The sequence below is a fragment of the Balaenoptera acutorostrata genome, chromosome 1 (genome assembly GCF_949987535.1).
Source record: "Balaenoptera acutorostrata chromosome 1, mBalAcu1.1, whole genome shotgun sequence".
In the NCBI taxonomy this organism is placed as follows: Eukaryota; Metazoa; Chordata; class Mammalia; order Artiodactyla; family Balaenopteridae; genus Balaenoptera; species Balaenoptera acutorostrata.
Genome location: NC_080064.1, coordinates 197,667,803 through 197,689,597, shown reverse-complemented (window position 1 = coordinate 197,689,597; position 21,795 = coordinate 197,667,803). Strand labels below are relative to the sequence as shown.

The 21,795-nt window shown below is 56.3% G+C and overlaps 1 protein-coding gene across 1 annotated transcript; it reads right to left on the bottom strand.

The window, feature by feature from the left end:
- Positions 1-16,616: 16,616 nt before the first annotated feature.
- ELF3 (E74 like ETS transcription factor 3) lies at positions 16,617-21,059 on the bottom strand. The gene is made up of 9 exons (XM_007182688.2): positions 20,953-21,059; positions 20,427-20,597; positions 19,924-20,145; positions 19,682-19,777; positions 19,468-19,587; positions 19,255-19,344; positions 18,984-19,100; positions 17,936-18,131; positions 16,617-17,377 (listed from the first exon to the last, which is right to left on the bottom strand). Exons 2-9 carry the CDS (start codon positions 20,587-20,589, stop codon positions 17,263-17,265), a joined length of 1,119 nt encoding a protein of 372 aa, XP_007182750.2. The 5' UTR covers positions 20,590-20,597; positions 20,953-21,059; the 3' UTR covers positions 16,617-17,262.
- Positions 21,060-21,795: the final 736 nt, after the last annotated feature.

Below are 21,795 nucleotides of genomic sequence, written 5' to 3'. Positions count from 1 at the left end.
TGTATGCCTTACATGCCCGACATCAATGAATCCTCTCACTAGTCCCATGAGGTAGGAACCCTTAGCATCTCCACTTTACAGCGAAGGAAACTAAGGCTCAGAGAGGTTCAGCCACTCACTCGAGGTTACACAGCTCATACACGGCAGCGTCAGGATGGGAGGCGAGGTTTCCAACGTCTGCCCCCTTGAACCCCAGGCTGCCTCTTGAAGGGCAGGCTACCCTGAGGTGTGCGCAAGCATGCTGCCGGGATGACTCACAGCTGTTCACAAGAGGGACCAAGGTGGTACATGGACAAACATTTCTAAGCGTTTCTAAACATTATCCCCTAGGAAAATGGTACGTAGTGCAGCAAACCTTTGATGACACAGAGATGTAAGGTTTGCTTTTGAATTAAATTTAAGCAAAAAGGGAGTCTTTTTGTAAGGTCTCAATCCACATCTAATTAAATTCTTCCAAGTGTCACATAAAAATATTATGTTTATCAGCTGGGTTTTTTTTTTCAATTGTGGTTAAAATATATCAATACATAAAATGAAATCAACCATTTTTAAGAGTACGGTTCAGTGGCATCAAGTCCATTCACACTGTCGTACAACCATCACCACCAACTTCTCCAGAACATTTTCATCTTCCCAGACTGAAACCCTGTCCCCATCAAACACTGACTCCTTTCCCCCTCCCCTCCCCTGGTCCCCACCCTTCTACTTTCTGTCTCTATGAGCTTGACTCCTCTAGGGACCTCACATGAGTGGAATCATTCAGTATTTGTCATTTTGTGTCTGGCGTATTACACTTATCTCAAGGGGAGCCTCTTTACAGGGGAAAACGTTAGAAGAAATCACAGTTGAGGAGGTTTGCTGATGTGGCAATGGCTCGGGGGTGACTAAAGGTAGGAAATTGTCAGATGGAGACAGCAGAGGACTAGCTCACCCCGCCTGCTAAGGACAAGCCCAGAACTGGACCTGCTTTGCCGGGAAATGCAGGAAACATGCTGGAACAGGAGGAAGAGGATGCAGGGAAGGAGGAGGAGGGGGCCACGCAGGGAATCAACCAGAAGGTACCTGGCTGCCCAGGGAGACCTTGTGCTCCCAGCGTCTGGTGTGGGGCTGGCCGTCCACTCTGTGAAGGCCTGGTGGGCAGCTGCCTGAGGGCTCATCTACGTGCTACCCCCCACCAAGGGCCCACTTTCTCCCCCCTGTCTCAAGGGGTGGCACCCAAGCCTGGGCTCCAAAGGGCTTGGACTCAGACACGGCTAAGAAACAAGCAGAAACCAGTGGCTGATGCCCCATATCGCCAGGATCTGAGTCAGTGAAGGAGATAAACCCAGGGCAGGATTTGAGCAGACAGAAGACTGAGGCTGGGACATCCCTAGGGGCTGAGCTTCTGGGGTTGGAACATTGCAGGTATTTCCAGAAGGAGAGGGAGCACCCCCCCCGGCGGTGGGAGGTGCAGGCAGAGTCCAGACCCAAGGCCAGAGTAGGCCAGCTCCTGGCACCACAACCCAACGGACCAGAAACGTCGACATGGGAGATTTCATATATATTCTATGTAAAGATATATAGCATAAGTATATATGCAATATATATAATGACTGTATATATGTAATGTATATATAATGCATGTGTATACGCATATAGTTTGTTAAATTTATATGTATATATGTTTTTAATAAATTTTTTATTTATTTTTGGCTGTGTTGGGTCTTTGTTGCTGCACGCGGGCTTTCTCTAGTTGCGGCGAGCGGGGGCTACTCTTCGTTGCGGTGCGCGGGCTTCTCCTTGCAGTGGCTTCTCTTGTTGCAGAGCACGTGCTCTAGGTGCACGGGCTTCCGTAGTTGTGGCTCTCAGGCTCTCTAGAGCGCAGGCTCAGTAGTTGTGGCACACGGGCTTAGTTGCTCCGTGGCATGTGGGAACTTCCCAGACCAGGGCTCGAACCCGTGTCCCCTGCATTGGCAGGCGGATTCTTAACCACTGCGCCACCAGGGAAGCCCTGTATATATGTTTTTTAAGTCCAGAATCTTGTGATATTTCTAGAGAAAAATATTAGCTTTCTAACGTATAATTTGCATTTGCATTGCTAGAGGATCCTTTACCAGTTTATACGGTCAGTACATCTATTTCTGAAGACAGAATATTTACACAAGAGCCACAAGTGTCTTTGTCTTAAAAAGTGGTTCCTTTTTAAAATTCACAACAATCACAAGGAATCTTCTTTTGAAAAAGGACACAATTCTAATGTGAATGAACTCACCATGGAAAAAAAAAAAAAAGAGCTCCAGCCGAATTCTTTTCTGTGCAACATTGCCCGGGGTGGGGGAACACCATCTCTTAATGAGAAGAATTCTATTTCTTTCCCCGGCTGAGAACTTTCTGCTTCAAGTTGCTAACACCGTTTCAATATTTTACTTCAGTTCCTGGGTCTGCTCTGGGGTGCGAAGTCCTTTCTGTGTCATGTAAAACCTAAAGGGGACAGAGAGAGGGCTGCGATCTTCAGTGGTAAAAAGTATTTTTAAAATATTTATCCTCCATCTTGGTTCAGATGCAAACATATACTTTTTGAACAAGGTCAGATGAATAAACATCCACCTAAGTTCGTGCGAAACGTAGAACGTGCTTTGCCATCAGGAAGCTGCCTCCGCAGGTGTGCAGTCATACACACACAGACAGATTTGTACAAAACTCATGAGCAGAGCTGCAGAGAATGAAGCAGGGGCCACCCCAAACCCCGGCCCTGGCCCGGGGGTCCCCTCTGTCCCCCACTGTGTGGCCTCCCAGCCGTGGGCCCTGGCCACGGGCCCTGGCTTGGGCTGGTGAGCGATCTGGCTGCTCTGCTCTCCGGGCAAGGTCATCAGCTCCCTGGGAGGGCGAGGCCCTGCGGGTAAACCAGCCGGGCCTGCACCGCAGGGCTGACGTCATCCACCCTGCAGGGTCTGCTGCCTGCCAGGCCAGTGGGCTCAAGCGAAGGGCACATTCCTGGCTGAAGTCCCCTCCCTCGCCGGCTGGTGGAAAGCCCCGGCCAGCCCTGGGGCTCTGGTACAGCAGGAAGGGCGGAGGCCTGGAAGGGCCCTCAGCCTGTTCGGAGGGGCACTGGCGGGGACGGGCTGCGTGGCGGGAGAAGTGACCGCTGATGGAGAGAACACAGGAAATGCCGTGCAGAAAGCCTTAAACTGGGAGTCTGCCAACCTCAGTCCTGGCTCTGCCGTGCACACCCCTGGCCCTGTGAGGTGGCCCCAGCCCCCTTCCCCAAGTGAGGACAGACCATCAGTTCCTTGGTCCCTTCTCTCTGGCTCTAAGCCCCTACCACGCGCCAGCTGCTCTCCGTGGAGGACCCTATTTAATCTGCAGAACAAGCCCAGACGGTGGGCAGGGGTGTGAGCCACACCTGAGAGACGGGAAAAGGGGGGCAGGGAGCCAGGAGTACCCAGCCCGGGACCCCCACCCAGGCGGCTGGCTCCAGCACAGGACCAAGATGCCATCGCGCCTGGTGCCCACCATCCCTCCCTGTGTCCCCCCCGCCCCGCCCAACCCCCAGCATCCCATACCTTCCCTCCCTCTGCCCTTTTGCACCCGTTCCTTGCAAACCCCAGGCCCTGTCGGTTCTCGGGCAGGAAGGCCTGTAATGCACTGCTTCACACACGCATCTCATCCAGCCCAAGAGCACAAAGAAGAGAACCCATCAGGAGCAGAGAGGCCAACCTTTCACCCACTGGTTAGAGCTAAAGGTCTTCAGCCATGCCAGAGGTCACCAGTCAGGGGGTCAAAGGTGATAACTAATGGCCATTAATTTCTTTAAGAAGTATGAGGTGGGACATTCATTTGTTCGATAAATTATGGATTGCACGTCTGCTGTGCGACGGGCATTGGGCGCAAAATGGGCAAAGTGCCGCTCCCTCACGGAGCTTACGCGTTCGTTCGTGGGGAGACAGACAGTTAACAACAAAATACCTAACTGCTCATACGGCGTGTCTGATGGGGTCAGGACAAAGGAGAAAAATCAAACTGGAAGAGAGGACGAGGAGTGCTGGCAGGGCTGGGTGGAGAATGGGCTGCGATTTTCATTCAGGAGTTGGGAGGCCATCACAGAGGACGTGACGTTTAAACGGAGACTCGGAGGAGGTGCGGGGTGACTGCCTGGGCGCAGGGAGGGCTCGGGGGGAAAGAAGCGTCTGCTCACCGCCCGAGGCAGCGAGGAGGTGTCGGGGGGGCAGAGCAGAGCAGTCAGAGGGGTGATCCCAGAGGTGGGGGGCCCCAGCTTTCCCTCCGAGGAGAAGGACCTGCAGGGGGCTTTGGGGCTGCCGGGATCAAAGGGCAGAGGAGCAATTACCCGGGATAAGAGAGCAGGTCCGGAGGGCGGAGGTGGGTGAAGTGGTTGGATTCGGGGTGTATTTTGGTCCTAAGGCCCACAGGCCTTTCTTCCGGATAGGACAGAAGGTGAGAGAAAGGGGGGCAGTCAAGGCTGTCTCTTTGGCTTGCTCAACCTTCCAGAAGGAAGACGTTTGCACTTATTACAGGAGGGGTATCTGAGGGAGGCGAGCAGTCGGGTTGGAGCATTTGGAGTCGTGGGGCAGGTGGACCCGCGGGGCTGGATGCTGGGGTCCATCAACGCTTCAGTGGCATTTATTGCTGAGCCGAGTGACATCACGATGAGAGGGCGTGAGGACAGAGAGAGGCCACTCCCCAGCTCTGGGCGCTCAGCCCTGTGACCAGAGGAAGGAGTCGAGGAGGGGTGGCCCTGAGGGGTGGCCCGGGGGCCAGCGAGGAGCAGCTCAAGGAGGAGGGCTGTCACGAAGGCAGGGCTGTCACGTCTCCCACCAGATCAGAGACGGAGCGAGGCCTGAGACCAGCCACCGCTCAGCGTGCCGGAGTGGCCGCTGGCACTGCAGCAGCGTTGTCACCGGAGGGGGCCAGCGCCTGGTGGGCCTAGGAGACCACAGGTACCCTAGGGGAGGGGGGAAATGGGCGGTCCTGGAAGGGGATGGGGGCGAGAGACCCCCTGTGGGTTCTTTTAAGATGGAAGAAATTAAAAGAGGAAATCTATATGCCCGTGGGACTAAGCAAGTAAAAGGGGAAATTTCAAGGGCGGGAGAGGAAACTGCAGGACCGCTGTCCTTGAACAGGCACGTGGTGGGGGAGGGGAGTCATGCACAGGTGGGGGGTGGGGGGTGGGGGGGTGGGGGGGAGGGATGCTCATCTGGGCCAGGAGGGGTGAAGGCGGCGGGTACGGGGTGGATGTCGGTGAGTGAAGGATGCCGTCGTCCGAGGTTCTGAGAGGTCTCTTCTGATTCTTCCATTTTCTCAGGGAAACAGGGAGCAGGGTCCTTGGCTGAGCGCGGAGGGGAGGGGACGGGACGAGGGGAGGGGCGAAACGATCCTCTAAGAGCGCCGGGGACAGGCAACGTCAACTAGGGAAAGGCAGCCCTGAGGCCACAGGAATTTAAACCAGTGGCTCAATTTCAGTTCACTGGCATTTTAGGCTGGTAGGTCTTTGCTGTGGGGCAGTCCTGTATTTTATAGGAGCCTCTGCCCCCAGTGAAACCGCTGCTCACCCCATTTTCAAACCACAAGCACTTTGCGGATGAAACGTTACCTAAGCGCCCCTCACGTTTGAAGTGTGCACCCCTTCCGCCCCGGGGACACCCTCCTCTCCTGGTCCTGCTTTCTTCCTACCTCTTGGATCCTACTGTCTCCCCCTCCATCTGTCCTTGGACCCCCTCCCCTCTATTTTCTACACATTTTCCCTGAGCGATATCCAAACCTCAGCTTTAACTACCGTGCGTGTGTGCCTGATGACCCTGAAACCTGTATTTTGGGCCTGTATCTCCCTCCTGAACATCCCAAGCCCTCAAATCCAACAAGGCGAGCAGTCAGATCGGCAGCCCTTTCTCCGGAAGCACGGTACCCCCCTCCCTGCGCCTTCAGTCAGAACCTTTGGGCGGTCCAGACTCTGGCCCCGGGTCCCGGCGCTGAGTTCCGCGAGGTGGACCCCCGTGGCTGCCCGGCCCTGTGCCCGCCACCCCATTTCCACTGCCATCGCTTTGCCCGGGTCCTCACCCCTCTCGCTGGGAACCACCGCAGCTTTCTGGATGCTTCCCTTGTCTTCAGTCTTACCCCATCGATCTCCCGCTACTCCGCCATCAGCAGGATGTTTCCAGAAGGCAATTACGACCCTGTCACCCTGTTGCAGGCACCTTAACCATTACCCTCAGGATCTACACACCTCACAGCCTCATTTCTTGCCACTCCCGCCTGGAAGCCTGGGCTCCAGTCCTACCCAATTTCTCACCTGTCTCTGTATAAACGGGACCAATTCATGCACCTTCACCTTTGCACATGATGTTCTTTCTACCTGGATGCCCTCATCTCTGTGCCCAGCTAGTTCCCACTCACCTTCCCCGAGCCCACCCACTCCTGGTTCCAGGAGCTGTGCTCTGCTCTGTGGCTTCAGTGTCACTTTGTAAGTACTTTCATCACACGAGTCATCCAGTGTGTCTAAACACCCGCTCACTCGTGAGCTCACGAGGGGAGAGTCCTTGTCTTGGCTTCCTTTGTATCATCAATACCTGGCACGGAGATTCTTAAATGAATCACTATTTTTAATATGGCGTAGTATTCTAGATTATAAATAGATGAGTCATACTTCAGTTAACCTGTCCCAAGTATTGGATGTACTGTTTGTTTCACATTTTTTGGAATTACTAATGTTTATTTTTCAAAATGGAGAAAACATTTGTCCTCTTTTTTATTTTAAAAGCAGTACAGACTTTTTGTAAAAGAAAATTCAGACAATATAGAAAGGCATAAAAACAAAGTAAAAATCATGCATAAGCCCACCATCCAAAGATGGCCTTTGTCATCAAGCTGATGTATACCATTGCAAACTGTTTTCTAAGCATTCATTTACCTCTACATTTAAAAACTAAAATTGAGACATATTGTACATGCTGTTTTATAAGCAGCTTAACAGTGTCTCATGAACATTCCGTGTCATTAGATATTTATATATCATTTTTTAATGATTGCTTAGTGTCTTACTGTATGCATATGGCAATTCATTTAATAAATCCCCTCTCTTTGGATGTTCTGGTTGTTATCAAGATACCATGAATCTCCTTGTAGACATGTTTTTGTACCCTTATCTAATTATTTGCTTAAAATATAATCCTGACATAGAGAATAGACTTGTGGTTGCTAAGGGAGAGGGATGGAGTGGGAGGTTGGGGTCATCAGATACAAACTATTATATATAGGATGGATAAACAACAAGGTCCTACTGTGTAGTACAGAGAACTATATTCAATATCCTATGATAAACCATAATGGAAAAGAATATTTTAAAAAGGTTGTATATATATGTATAACTGAATCACTTTGCTGTACAGCAGAAATTAACGCAACATTGTAAATCAACTCTACTTCAATAAAGAAAATTAAAGCTGAAAAAAAATATATAGTCCTTGAAGTTGAATTGTCGGGTTGGATGCTTGCACATTTTTAATGCTTTGGCCCAGCTGTTCTCCAGGATGGTTGTTATACTTCTAAGAGCAACGTAAGGCAGCACCAATCCCCCCTACCAAGACCCATATTGGGTATTACCATGTGTTTCCTCTTTGTCAACCCTGGATGGGGGGAAATGTTTATGTTTCTATTCTCTTTGGAGAATATCGAACACCTTTGAGGCCAGCAACTCTCAGATAATCACATGGTAGGTGTTTAATAAGTATTTTATGAATGATGGATGGGTGAGTGAAGACAAGTGCACGAAGGGTACATAGCATCTGGGATACTGGACTTGGGTCAGAGATGCTGGATTTAAATCCTGGTTCTGGGAACTCCCTGGTTGTCCAGTGGTTAGGACTTGGCGCTTTCACTGCCTAGGGCCCAGTTTCCATCCCTGGTTGGGGAATTAAGATCTCACAAGCCAAGGGGCCAAAAAACAATACAAAAAAAAAGCACACAAAACCCCCCCACAAATCCTGGTTCCATGGTTTGTGCAATCACAGACAAGTCACTAAACTTGATTAAACCTCAGTTTACTCAGTTGTGAATTGGAGATCGTAATTCCTACTTCATATGATTACTGTGAAGTTAATGAGATATTGTGCTTTAAAACAATGCAAAAAGCATTTTGAAAGTAATACTTATATATGGTAAAATGTTCAAATAGTACAGCAAGTTATACTGTAAAAAGTCTCCTCACCCACCTTAACTCCCTCTCCTATTCCAGAAATAACACGGGTTTATCTTGTGGCCTCCCAGAGACACACAGGATAACTAATTAAATACATTGTTATGTAGCTGCTTTCTCCACTTAATCTCTTTTGGAGACTGGTCCACACACATTTACATGTAGCTACCTCATTATTTTGAATTCATTGTAGTTTATTTAACCACTTCTTCGTGAGCAGACATTTAGACATCATGCTTAAGAGCATAAGATCTGGAATCACACTGCTCGAGTCTGAGTACAATTTCAAACTTACCAGCTGTGAAACCTTGAGTAACTGGCCTTAGTTCTCTGTGCCTCGGTTTTCTCATCAATAAAATGGGGGTGATATAGACCTACCTCAAAAGGCACTGTGAAGATTTAGAGTTTGCATAGGTAAAATACTAACAACATCCAGCATAGAGTAACCGCTCAATAAAGTGACTTACATTTTTGTTTCCAGTATTTTATTATTTTCCAAAAAGTCCACAATGATTATCCTTGTACCACCCCGCCAAAAACCAATATGCACATTATACAATAGAGGGTGACCTTGATATGGATACAGAATGAATGGAGGGTGTGTTTCCACTCAGGACGCAGAAAGCTGAAAAGGCACCATCGCTCAGGCCCTAATTACAAAAAAAAGTCAGGTAAACTACAGAATCAGAAAGCTGAGTTCTGACTTCCCTGGTGGCGCAGTGGTTAAGAATCTGCCTGCCAGTGCAGAGGACATGGGTTCGAGCCCTGGTCTGAGAAGATCTCACATGCCACGGAGCAACTAAGCCCGTGAACCACAACTACTGAGCCTGCGCTCTAGAACCCACGAGCCACAACTACTGACGCCTGCGCTCCTAGAGCCCGTGCTCTGCAACAGGAGAAGCCACTGCAATGAGAAGCCCGCGCACCGCAACGAAGAGTAGCCCCCGCTTGCCACAACTAGAGAAAGCCCACGCAAAGCAACGAAGACCCAACACAGCCCTAAATAAATAAATAAATAATTTTTTAAAAAAAAGAAAGAAAGCTGAGGTCACAGGGCAACTAGGTAACCTAGAGCCCAAGGAAAGACGGGCCCCTCCAAGGAGAGATGGGATGAGAACGACTCACCTGAGGCAGAGCGAGGGGGAGACAGCCCAGAGGATGAGAATTTTGCTAACGTATTTAACACATTGCTAAGGACGGAGGGAGGGCAAGTGACAGAACAGTGCTTGGTGTCGCTCAGGGGCTCTCCTCCACAGGCCTCCACAGGGATCAGGAGAAAGACAGGGCGGGTGGGAGAGTAGAGAGAGCCCCCCTGAGGGGGGGGAAGGCAGGAGCCCCAACCAGACCCGCCCCTAGAAGAAGCAGGAAAAGGAGGAGGAGGAGGAGAGAGGGATGGGCACAGAATGGGACCTAGAACCTTCAGGTGCTGGGGAGGAGGGGCAGAAAACAGCTGGGGGTCTGCAGGGTCTGGGCAATTTGCCCCCAGGGACATTTGGCAAAGTTTAGAGACATTTTTGGTCCCCAGAGCTGGGAGGACGGAGTGCACTGAGGGCTTTTGGTGGGTGGAGGCCAGAGATGCTGCTGAACTTCTACAAGGCCCAGGACAGCCCCACAACAAAGAGTCAGACAGCCCCAAATGCCAACAGTGTCCAGGTAAGGAAGCCTGCGTGACAGGCCTGCAAGGTCTTCTCCACACAAGACCTGCCATAGACGGGAGGGTCATTGCAAAGTTCCTACCCTGGAGGCCCAGGCACATGGGGCCTGCCCAGGAGGAGCCTGGACCAGGACAAGGGGACCTCCTGACCCCCAGCACCGTGCCACCAGGACAGCAGGCACCAAGCAACAGCCATCTACGCAGAGGATAGCGTGGACAGAGCGCCTTCCATGACACAGGTGCAGAGGGACACAGGTGCTGAAGGCCCAGGGTGCAGCAGGGACACAGAGAAAGCCCAGCACCAAGGGAAGGGCAGCCAACCATCACCATCACGAAGCTCAGACTGACCTGAACTCCTGCCCAGCTCAACTCAACGTTCCTGGGCACACACACACACACACACACGTACACACACATACACACACATAGAAGAGGCACACCCATTCCCAGCCACATGTGCTGTTTATCTCAACCTCTACTGTTCTACACAGATGTCCAGCACTTAATAAAAAATTATGAGACACACACAAAAAAAAAAAAAAGGAAAAAAATCTCGTCAAAAAACAAAGTTACCAGTAGAACCAGATTCATGTATAACTCAGATGTTAAAGGTTCTAGAGGAAAATGTGGACAGCGCACAGGAACAGATGTAGAATTTCAGCAGACACGAAAGCTGTAGAAGCCACACAGGGATGCTAGAGGTACAAAAGGACACTGAGAGGAGAATGGCTTCCACGGGATCATCAGAAGACTCATGGCTTCCATGGGATCATCGCAGAGGAAAGAAAGAAGAAACAAAAACACCGGAATTTGTTGTGAATCTCTGGACAAAGTCCTAACCTCTCAGAGCCAAAGGCGTCTCATCAAATTGAAAGGACTGATTCTTACCTCAGTGACTGAAAGGAAGAAAGATGTGGAGGCAGTAGGTGTAAATAACAGCCTTTGGAAACTTCTTCTCACCCATTGATACCTAAAGTTGGTATTTTGTGTGTGTGTGTGTGTGTTTTTTCAAAATGGGAAATAGTTTAGTTCTTTTATAGTAATATACACAGAATCTGTTTTTTAAAGAAAATATAGTTATTCTCCATGATTCTGCCCAGAGATAACCACTAACATTTTTACAAAAGTGTATCATTCGACACACGGTGAATGCAAATCCACTTTCTTCCCACTTAATGGTACATCATGGACAGCTGCACATGTCGGTAAATAGAGGTGCCCAACCTCACTTTATGGGCTGCCTGGGAGGTGAGTAAATATCTCTACTGCAGCGAGTTTCGCCAGCCCCCTTTGGGTGACACTGTGGTTGCTACCATTTGTCTCCGATTACACCACCGCCACAGAGGGAGCTCTGGTACACGTATCTTTGTGCACCTACCCAATTATTTTCTTTGGAAAAGTGCTCAGATGTGAAATTGCTAGGGAAGAGTCATGCATGCTTTTCAAGGTTTTTAGACAGCTTGTCAAATTGTTCTTCGGAAAGTGTCTCCTAATTCCCACCTAGACCAACGGTTTATGCAGGCTTGAGTTTCTTCACATCCTCACCAGCCTAGACACCAGGGGCGTTCTTTTTACTCTTTGCCAATTTGATATATGAGAGGTGGTGTCTCTCCTAATCTTAAGCTGCTTGCATGTCAGACGATACTACGGAAGAGTGTACATGCTCTGTCTGCATCCTCCAAACCCCAGCATTTGCACTGACTTTTCCTCACGGCTAGAAATCAGCCAGGGCACCAAGCCTGCAATATAAGGACTATAAATCCCAGCATGCCCTGCAAACCCATGGGGTAGATAAGGATAGACCAAGGGATGTTGGGACTTTCCCCTCCTGCTGTGGCCTGGGTCAATGAAGCTGGCAGGTGTGGAGGTGGGCAGGTGAAGCTGAGTCATTCGGGACACTGGGTGTGGTTTCCTGGACCAGCTCCAGAGTTGACACGAAGGTTCCAGTAACGGGTGGCTGAGCTGGGCTAATTGCTGCTGGTGCTGCCCCAGCCCAGCCCTGCACGTAGCAGGAGGGAGGAGGGAGGAGGAGGGAGAAGAAGGAGGAGAGGGAGGGGGAGTAGATGGGGGAGGGGGAAGAGAGGGGGAGGAGAAGGGAGGAGGAGGCGAGGGGAGGAGGGAGAGGAGGGAGGGGAGGAGAAGGAGGGGGAGGGGGAGTAGATGGGGAGGGGGAGTCAGGACAAGAATGAGGAGGCTACTGGGAGGGTCTGAAAAACTGGCACCTTGCTCTCCATCCTCCCACAGGGGCACTGGGAAGCATCCTGAAACCTACTCTGATGGAGCCCACACCCCAGGCGCTTCTCAAACTGTGCATCTGGTGGTGGGGTTTCAGGCGGAGTCCGGAGTCCGTGGTGGGGCTGAGGAAAGAGGCGCAAGAAGCCAGGCTCCAGATCCTGGTCGCAGGCCCTTATGGGCTGTTTCTTCACCCTGCACAGCCTCGGTTTCCCCCCCCCCACCCGGGAGAGGGGGGTCCATCCTGCCTCGCAGGCCTGCTGGGAGGCTGATGGGGGTTTGTTCTTTGAGATCTCGTGGGCTCTGCAGTCCTGGGTGGCCCTTCCCTCCTGGGTCCCCCTGCACGCAGGCCGGTGGCAAGGCAGATGCTCAGTGAGAGGAGGGATGAGTGACCCCTCACCCAGTAGGTGCTGCTTAGGGGGCAGCTGTCGATACTGAGCTCACGTTCTCACCGCACGCTGTGTGCCTTTGAGCAAGTCGCCTGCCTCCTCTGAGCCGCAGTTTCCCCATCTATGAAATGGGGCTTGTTCACCTGGGTCTAGTGCCCTGTTCCACAGTCATTGGGATTTGGTTACGATGCAGGACTCACCGACTCACCTAGGGACCCTGTTTTTCCTGAAAAGAGGTCAGTTTCGGGAAGAGTCTGTGAAGAGGTGTTGCACAGATGAATCCCTCCAGAGGGAGAGGGGCCGGGCCGGGACAAGGCTGCGGGGCAAGGGCGGCTCTTGGGCACCCTGGGTTAATCAGCTATGCCCAGCGCAGAGGGCACCCATATTCCAGAGTGTCCTTGATATGTTGTGCACCAACTGGGCTAAAAGAGGTCTTGAGGTGAGAAAATTCGATACTTCCAAGTACGTATCAGGGGGCTCTGGTCCCCAGGCCCTCATGGTGGAAGCGGCTGGCAGGAATCCACATCCAGGTATGACCCCCTCATCACCTGTTTACTGATTGACAGCCTCAATGAGCCATCGTTTTGCAGGTCGAGGGGCTGCAGGATGAGCTCCTAGTCCGGGAGCAGTAGGTGGGGGGCAGACACAGAGACGTCCACCCAGGCTGAGGACTTCCTGCTTCCGGGCCACAGGGCCCTGCGTGGCAGTGATGATGGTGGCTGTGGGGACCCACGGTTCTGCCTCCGCAGACTGTGGTCCAGTGGGGAGCTGGCTCAGCACAGCCAGATCTTCTGGTGAAAGAGAAGCCACCATCCCGTCATTGTGTGAAAATTGTTCTAATTTTAAATTTATTTATTTATTTTTATTTATTTATTTTTGGCTGCGTTGCGTCTTCATTGCTGCGCAGGCTTTCTCTAGTTGCGGCGAGCAGGGGCCACTCTCCTTTGGGGTGCATGGGCTTCTCATTGCGGTGGCTTCTCTTGTTGCAGACCACGGGCTCTAGGCGCGGGCTTCAGTAGTTGTGGCACATGGGCTTCAGTAGTTGTGGCACGCGGGCTCAGTAGTTGTGGCTCGTGGGCTCTAGAGCACAGGTTTAGTAGTTGTGGCACACGGGCCTCAGTAGTTGTGGTACACGGGCTCAGTAGTTGAGGCTCACGGGCTCTAGAGCGCAGGCTCAGGAGTTGTGGTGCACAGGCTTAGTTGCTCCGTGGCATGTGGGATCTTCCCGGACCAGGGATTGAACCTGTGTCCCCTGCATTGGCAGGTGGATTCCCAACCACTGCACCACCAGGGAAGCCCAATTGGTCTGATTTTAAAGAGTTGGCCACGTATTCCTGGTTTTCTGCTGCTGCAGATGCACCTGTAGCAGGAGGTGTCGTGGGCGGCTCAGCGGCTCTGACCGGCAGGGGTGCTGCCCTCAGGGGTCCCTCAGGGCCCCACGGGAGGGGCCGTGCGTGGGTGAATGCCCAGCTCTGCTGTTGCCACTTGGGAGTGGTTGATAATTGTTAACAAGTGGGCTGAGTTTTCATTTTGCACTGGGCCCGACTTGGGGGCAGGCCTGAGCCCACCTGGCGGGGAGAAGGGGAGCAGAACCGCTTCAGAGAGGGGGGAGGAGGTGAGCTGATAACTCAGGGGCTGGGGGTTTCGTCCACTGCAGGGGGCGCGCTGAGGCCGTGTGTGTGGCTGTGTGCGAGTGTGAGGCTGGGGGGCCTGAGTGCGTGTGTGCCCAGGGGGAGGGGGCGGCCGGGCGGGGAGAGGCAGGGAGAGGCACAGGGCAGCCAAGCAAATATTTATCGAGCGCCTTCTCTGTGCCAGGCGCTGCGGAGGCACTGAGATGAGTAAGCCCGGCCTTGCCCGGAGGCCCCACAGCTCCTGAGGGTGAAAGGGTGTAAACAGGGAGAAAGGAATCGAAGACAGGGAAAGCTCGGCTCCCCCGCGTGCGGGAGGGGAGCTGAAGGGGCGAAGCCGCCCCTCCCCCGCAGGCACGCCCCGAGGGGCTCCCTCCCCTGCCCAGCAGCCCCCCGACCCCACGGGGGCAGGTAAGAGGTGGGCCACGCCCCTGAGTCCAGCCGGCGGGGAGGTGGGGACGGGCACGGCCGCCGGGCCCTGCAGTGTCCTGGGGCGGGGGGAGGGGCGGCAGTGTGGGGACAGACACCGAGGACCACGCCCCCTAGGAGGGAGCGAGGCCCCGCCCCCTGTCGCCCCCCAGCGCCGGCAGGAGTCCAGGCTCCGCCGACCTTGGACCAGCCTCCCGCCCCAGCCGGGACACGGGACGCCCAGTCCCCTCCGAGGGCTGTGGTGCGGAAGGAATGAGATAAAGGATGAGGAAAGCACCTCATAAACTGAAAACGGCAGGACAAAGGTCAGCGCGCCGTGCGGGCACTGCGGCCTCGGGCCCTTTGGCACGGGATGAAGGGCTGGGCCGCGGACGGCTCTCCTCCCCAGCAGACCCTCCAGGCCACGTCTCACCGCCGGTGCCTCCCTGGGGGCTGAAGAAGCTGATGGAGGCGGAGGGTCCTGGGGGGCTTGGGGTCCCGGAGGCGTGCTCTGGTCCCGGGGCTCCTGCCCACTCTCAGAAGGGACTCAGGCAACGTGGGTGACCCTCTGGGGGCGTGAGGACCCCAGATAATGCGGGCGGAGAGGTGAGCACAGCGCCCGCACTTGGTCATTTTCAAGAAATAAGGCGATTATTAGGCCGGGACCCCCAGTAGCATCCGCGGGGAAGTGGGGACTGCTGGAGACTAAACCCCAGCGCTCACCCAGTACCCACCTTCACAAGGAGACTTCTTCCCCAAGGGCTCCAGAGGACTCTAGCTTCTTTCATGACTCCATCCCCTCCTGAGCGACCTCCCCACCCTCCTAGCCGCCAGGCCCTGTCCTCCTGAGTGAGCCCCATGCACACACGTGTGCACACGCACACACCAGCACACACCTGTTTTTCTCAGATCCCTTTCTTACCCGCATCCCTTTGGTGAATAATCTGATATTTCTAAGACAGCTGAACAGCCTTTCAAACGCACAAAATGGCTTTTTAAAGTGCTCCCCGGGGGCTTCCCTGGTGGCGCAGTGGTTGAGAGTCAGCCTGCTAATGCAGGGGACACGGGTTCGAGCCCTGGTCTGGGAAGATCCCACATGCCGCGGAGCGGCTGGGCCCGTGAGCCACAACTGCTGAGCCTGCGCGTCTGGAGCCTGTGCCCCGCAGCGGGAGGGGCCGCGATAGTGAAAGGCCCGCGCACCGCGATGAAGAGCGGTCCCCGCACCGCGATGAAGAGTGGCCCCCACTTGCCGTAGCCGGAGAAAGCCCTCGCACGAACCGAAGACCCAACACAGCCAAAAATAAATAAATAAATAAATAAAGTAGCTATAAAGTGCTCCCCGGAACTCGAGGCCTCAGACTTAAGGAACGCCACTCTGGGAGACGTTCTCCACGAGGACCCCCCCACCTACAGCCCCACCTGAACCCAGATGTGTCATTCTGTGCAGACAGAGCAGCACCTTCTGGAGTCTGCTGAGGACACCGTCAGAGGAGCCCCAACCCTGGAGAAGCCTCTGGGGAGACGGCAGGGACCATGGCTGAGTCCCTGGGGCTGCCAAGCCTCCCTCTGCGTCTGTGACCCGGGCTGTCAGCCTCCCTCCTGGGGAGGGGGCCACGCGGCGGCAGCGGTGTCCGCAGTGCCACGTAGACCAGGCCAACCATTCCTCCTCCCCCGAGTCCTTCTCAAGCACTCGTCTTGCTTTGTTTGTTTTTCCCTCCGCAAGATCATAACTCCGATTTCACGTCCGACAACGAAAGCTTGGATTCATCTTACAGATATTCAGCTTGCAGCCAGCCTGGCTGGAATGCACATCTACTCCACAAGGCCAGACACGCAATTCCAGACTCCTTAGTGGACGCCAGGGCACAGCGGCCTGACAGCGGGGCAGCGGGCTGCCGAGGCCTGGCTCGGCCCAGGTCGCCCCGCAGGTGCCTCGTGGCGGCAGGACAGCCCAAGCTCCAGGGAAGGATCACCCGTCCCCTCACTCTCCCCCAACCTCAGCCTCCATCTTCACCTCCAGCCGGCAGACCCCTGCCCTGGTCCCCTTTCCCAACCCCATTGCCCACATCCGGGCCAGAGCTCCAGACTTTAGTATACAGGTAGCTAAGAGAAAGTTTAGAAAAAGTCCAGAAGGCACTTTATTGGAGGTCTCTGCCCCCATTCACAGGAGGAGGGAGCCAGGAGCCCCTTCCCAAGGGTCCCAGCATCGCCCTGCTCCTCACTGGTCCAGCAGAGGGCCTAGAACAGTCAGTGTGGCCACCAGCACCCGGTGAGGGAGGGGCAGGAGGGGACTGTCTTAGAAAAAATAGATCTCTATGTACATATCTATATTTATAGCACATAAATTACGGAGTGCTCTGACCCCCGCCTGCGGAGTCCAAGCACTGAGCGGGGAGGGGGAAGCCAGTCCAGAAAGAGGGGGCCCTTCTCAGGGCCCAGGGCCCCCAGCCTCCTCAGCCCGCTCTGGCCTCTGTAGGAGGGAGGTGTCCGCCACTGGGGTCTGATCGGGTCTGACGCGGCCCAGACAGAAGGAGCCGCGAGCGCAGCTACAGCCAGCACACAAGTCACCCCAAACACCAGGCTTGTAATTCCAAGAGGAGGACAGAGAGCAGAGGCCGCCTGTCCCAGATGCCAGGACAACGGCCGACAGGACCCAGAGCCTCAGCTTCTCTCCACGGCGCAGGGCACATGCCCCGACGTCCTGGGGGTCCTCTCCGGGGGCTGCAGCCTCAAGTCCGAGCTTTGGTCGCAGGGCTGGTCCGACCCTCAGTTCCTATGCCCGACCACCTCCTCCTCCTTCCAGCCGCTGGAGTTTTTGCCGAACTTGTAGACAAGCCGCCGGCCGTCCACCCGCTCCAGGATCTCCCGTTTGTAGTAGTACCTGAGGGGAGAAGGGTGGTCAGAGGTGCCCAGGCAGGGGCCCACCTGCCAGGAAGCCTCAGGTGACCTGCCCCGCTGGGCTGCAGCCCGGCCGGCCTGGGCCCGAACCACTTCCTGCACAGAGGAGCCTCTGCCCCTTCACCCTGCTCTGTCCCGAGCACCTGGCCATGCCCTGGCTTCTGTGTGGCTTACAGCTCTGTCCTGGGCCCATCATGAAGCCACGTGATTTTAGGGCTGAGGAAACCTTAGCGATGGTCTGGGAGGAAACCAAGGTCCAGAGACAGGCAACTTAATGCCTTCTATGGTGTGGGCCTTGGCTACTGCCCTTTTTACCACCAAGTGCCTTTCTTAGGACGAGCCTTGCAGACATACAAAGAAATGCTGTCAGATCAAGTTCAGTGTGTGCTGCAGGCCAGCCAGCCACCTCCCAGGCTCCCACTCAGTCCACGAGGTGGCCAGACCCCGTGGTTCCTTGCTGCACGGGACTCACACCCGTCGGAAGGGGGAGGGCTCTGACGGTGCCAACGGCCGCCCCGGCCGGGCAGCGAGGCCCGCTCACCTCATGGCTCTGCTCAGCTTCTCGTAGGTCATGCTGCTGTTCTTCTTCTTCTGGCCCCAGAGCTGGGCCACGGCCTCCGAGCGCAGGAACTTGAAGACGCCCTCTTGCCGGTTCTCCCACTTCATGAGGCCCTCGTTGAGCTCCGGGTGGATGAGGATGTCGCGGATGAACTCCCACAGGTGGGTGCCTCTGGGGGCTACAAGGCCAGGCTCCATCGGTCAGTGGCCCAGGGTACCCCTGACCCCCATGACCGCTGCCCATCCCGGTGCACAGCCTACTGACGGCTGCCTCCCTCCTGGCCTCCCCCACTGGACAGCCGGGGAAGCTCCAGGAAGACCACGTCTCACACGGCACAGAGGTTTAACTCGCTCAGACACTGATCAAATGTCTGGCTGGGATAGAAGAGCGGTTGAGACACCGTACTGCACTGAGGAGCTCACAGTTTCGAGGGGTCACGGTAAAAAAGCAAATACAGCAAAAGGTGGTGAGAGCTCAGCAGGTGCAGGACCACAGAGCTGGCCCCGGCCTGGGGGACAAGGGGACAGCTTCCTGGGAAGAATGACCCCAAGAAGCAAACAGGCCCACTGCGTGTGGGAGGGGTTGCGTGTGCGGATGAGAAAGAGCTGTGGGGGCCCTCCCGGTGGCTCTGGTGGCAGGAGCCCACTCAAGGGCCAAGGCCAGGGGGCAGGGACTTGGTGCGTGGAAAGGCCACCCCTGCATGGCCCTCGGTGGACGGGGCGTCCAGTGGCCGAGCCACTGTCCCTGCCTCAGCCTGCCCAGCACCCGCCAGCAAGTGTGCCCCTCAGGCAGGATGAGGGGTGGGCAGGAAGCCTGGACCCCAGCCCCACCCTTCCTGCAGCCGCCACGGCTCCATCGCCACCGCACCATGCAGGACCAGCCAGGCCCTGCCACCGGGCAGTGACCACGTGCACCCTGGCCCCGTGCACAGGAGCATGTGGCGGGCCCAGCTCAGGAGAGAGGACCCACCTGCCCTACCACGGCCTCCAGCCGTGTAGGGCCCCCCCAGCCGTGCAGTGCCCCCTCTCACCGTGCTTGCTCTTCTTGCCCTCAAGACACTCCCGGGAGTCTTTACTCAGCTTTCGGGGCCGGCCCCGTTTCCGCTTCCCATGCTTAAGATCCCCCTTCTTGTAGTCGGGAAAGCCGTCTGTGGGGAGAGGTGGAAGGTCAGGAGAGGGAGGCATGGGGGCTGCTGGGGGACAGCCCCCCTCCAGGAAAACCCTGAGGGGGTGGGGCAGGGGGCAGCCCCTGAGCACTGCCAGTGGAACACCCACGGGGACCAGGAGGCTCCTTCCACGCACCCCCAGAGAAGAGCTTGCTGTCCGGGGCGTCCAGGTCCACGTCGCTTCCACCGGAGTCTGAGGCCTGGGGGCTCTGAGAAGCGCCAGTCCCTGGAGGGGCGAGTCAGAGTGAGCCCCTTCCGGTCCTCCCAGAAAGCCCGGGGTCTAGTGCGGGGCGCCAGCGCTCAGGGCATCTGGGGAGGGGAGGCTGTGGGCAGATGCCCGAGGGCTCACCTGTGGTGGAGACGTCAGAGCTGCCCGGGGAGGGGGCCCCCGTGCCGAAGCTGCCCGGGTAGAAGGGGCTGGCCTGTCTGCAGTCCTCAAGCATCTCCTGGGCGAAGGGGCTTCCCTGGTCTGGGGGGAGGTGAGAGTTCAGAGGGGGCCCTGACTCTCCCAGCTGGGGGGGTGGGGCAGAGAGGGGACGGGACAGGCTGGGAGGGGCTCTCACCGAAGGGGCCCTGGTCCCCCAGGGGCTCCTGAAGCACCATGCTGTCCTTCTCCAGAAGCTCCATGATCCAGCTGAGCTCGTCGGGGAAGCTGGAGGCTGATGAGAAGGGGCTCAGAGCCCAGGGGTCTCCCCTCCCCTCCCTGGGGCTCTCTCCCTGGTGCTGCCCTCAGGCCAGTCCCCAGACCAGCCTCCCTAACTGAGGCGGGGGCGGGGCAGGAGGCGGGCTCCCCTCCAGGACTCACTGAGGTCCCACAGCTGGGAGTAGAGCTGGTCCCCCAGGGGCCCGAAGGCCAGGCGCAGCTCCTCGGGGGCGCAGCGGCAGAGCGCCGCCCCGTCCATGTCGCAGCGCGAGAGGTCGATGGTGCTGGCGTCGTACTTGTGCTTCTCCACTTGGTAGCTGATCCAGTCCAGGACCTGGGCCTTGGACCAGAGCTGGGGCTGCTCCCCCAACCAGCTGGCCTTCTCTGCAAGGGGCCAGCACGGCGACGGGTCAGCCCCCTTCTGGGGCCCGTTGGGGATTCCGGGGGTCCCGCCTGGACTCTCAGAGCACCCAGCCAGGAGCGGGGCGGGTGGTGGTGCTCACAGCACCCTGGCCAGCACCCCCGCCAGGCACAGCTCCCAAATCCTAACACCCCAGCTTCTTACAGCTCACCCCAGCCCTCCCCCTGCCCGATCCCCCGCTTGTCCCAGGCTCTTAGACAGATGTCTCCCCCTCCCCAAACGCCCAGCCCCTCCTGAGACCCACCTGTGCCCTCCAGGGGCATCTGCGGGCTGCTGAGCGCCAGCACCAGGTCATCGGCCCCGAAGGTGGTGGCAGGGGGAACAGAGGCCAGATTGGGGTCCTCCGAGCTGTACATCGTACTGAAGTAGTTGCTAAAAACGTTGCTAATCTCACAGGTTGCAGCCATGAGGCTACCTGGGAAGGGAGGGCAAGGCTGGTGAGAGCCAGGGGCGCAAGGGCACGAAGGTCAACATCTCTTAGGACACCCTCTCCTCAAGAAGGGCTCCAGGGTCTTAAAACCCCGGGGGACGGAGGGTGTGCTGGTGGGGGGCACAAGGCCTCCCACCGGGCTCCCTCCTCTGCCCTCCTGGGCCCACGAGTGGGACCAGCAGTCATGGCCACTCTGTCCTTCGCAGGGACAGGCTCTCGGGCCCTCAGGACACCGCCCAGCCCTGCACTCCTGCTTGGGCAGGCTCAGAACCAAGCTCCACCGGCCCCTCCCCAATCCCCTCAGGGCCAGGCGGGGGAGTGCGACAGGCAGGGGTCCTACCTTGGCGGCTGAGGGTGTGGCAGGCGGGTTCAGGGGCAGCAGGAGGAGGAAATCCAGGGGGAAATCTTCGCCAGGTAGCGCTGACGCGCAGGCCGCGCTCCCACCGCGCTAAGTAGAAGCTCCGAGCTCCGCCCGCGCCCGGGCCTTTATAGGCACCCGCGGTAACCTGAGCTGGTGGCTCATTGGTCGAGGGGATTTCCTGGCCTTTAGACTGGGCTCCTGGCCCCAGGTGATTTGCATATTTTGTGCCACTTGGCCAGGATCCAGGCCGGCGGTGCTGGGAAATCAGGCCCGGCTGGTTTAATGATTGTCAGGGTCTGTCATCCCGCACCCTCTGGGGTTGGGCACAGGGCAGTGGCCTGGGCGGGTGGCAGGTGGACGCTGGGTGGGCATCTGCACTTTCGGCCAGCCTCTGGCTCAGGAAATTCCTCTGGGGGGCCAGGCCAGGGATGGGCTGAAGCGGGAAGGGGTGGGGAATCTGGGTCAGAACTGGGTCAGGAAGGCTCCTGGCTCCCAAACGTCTGCAGGTCTGAGGACAAGGGGGCCTAGCAGGGAGGGAAGATACGGAGGTTTGGGGATCTTTCACACGACGCCCGGGATTCAGGCTGGAAGGCTCTCCAGACACCAGGCAATGTTCACGGCCTGCCAGCCTTGCCCAGGGCCCCAGCGTCCCCAGCATCCCCAGCCACAGGGCCACCGCCGGCATCGACTTTGTTGGCAACGTTTTGGCATCCTTTGCCTGCCGGACGCCATCCAAGCATCAGAGTCGCTGCAGCCCCCTCTGGAGGACCTGGCTCTGCTCCGAAGAACTTACCCAGCCCCTGGCGGAGCCCACCGCGCGGG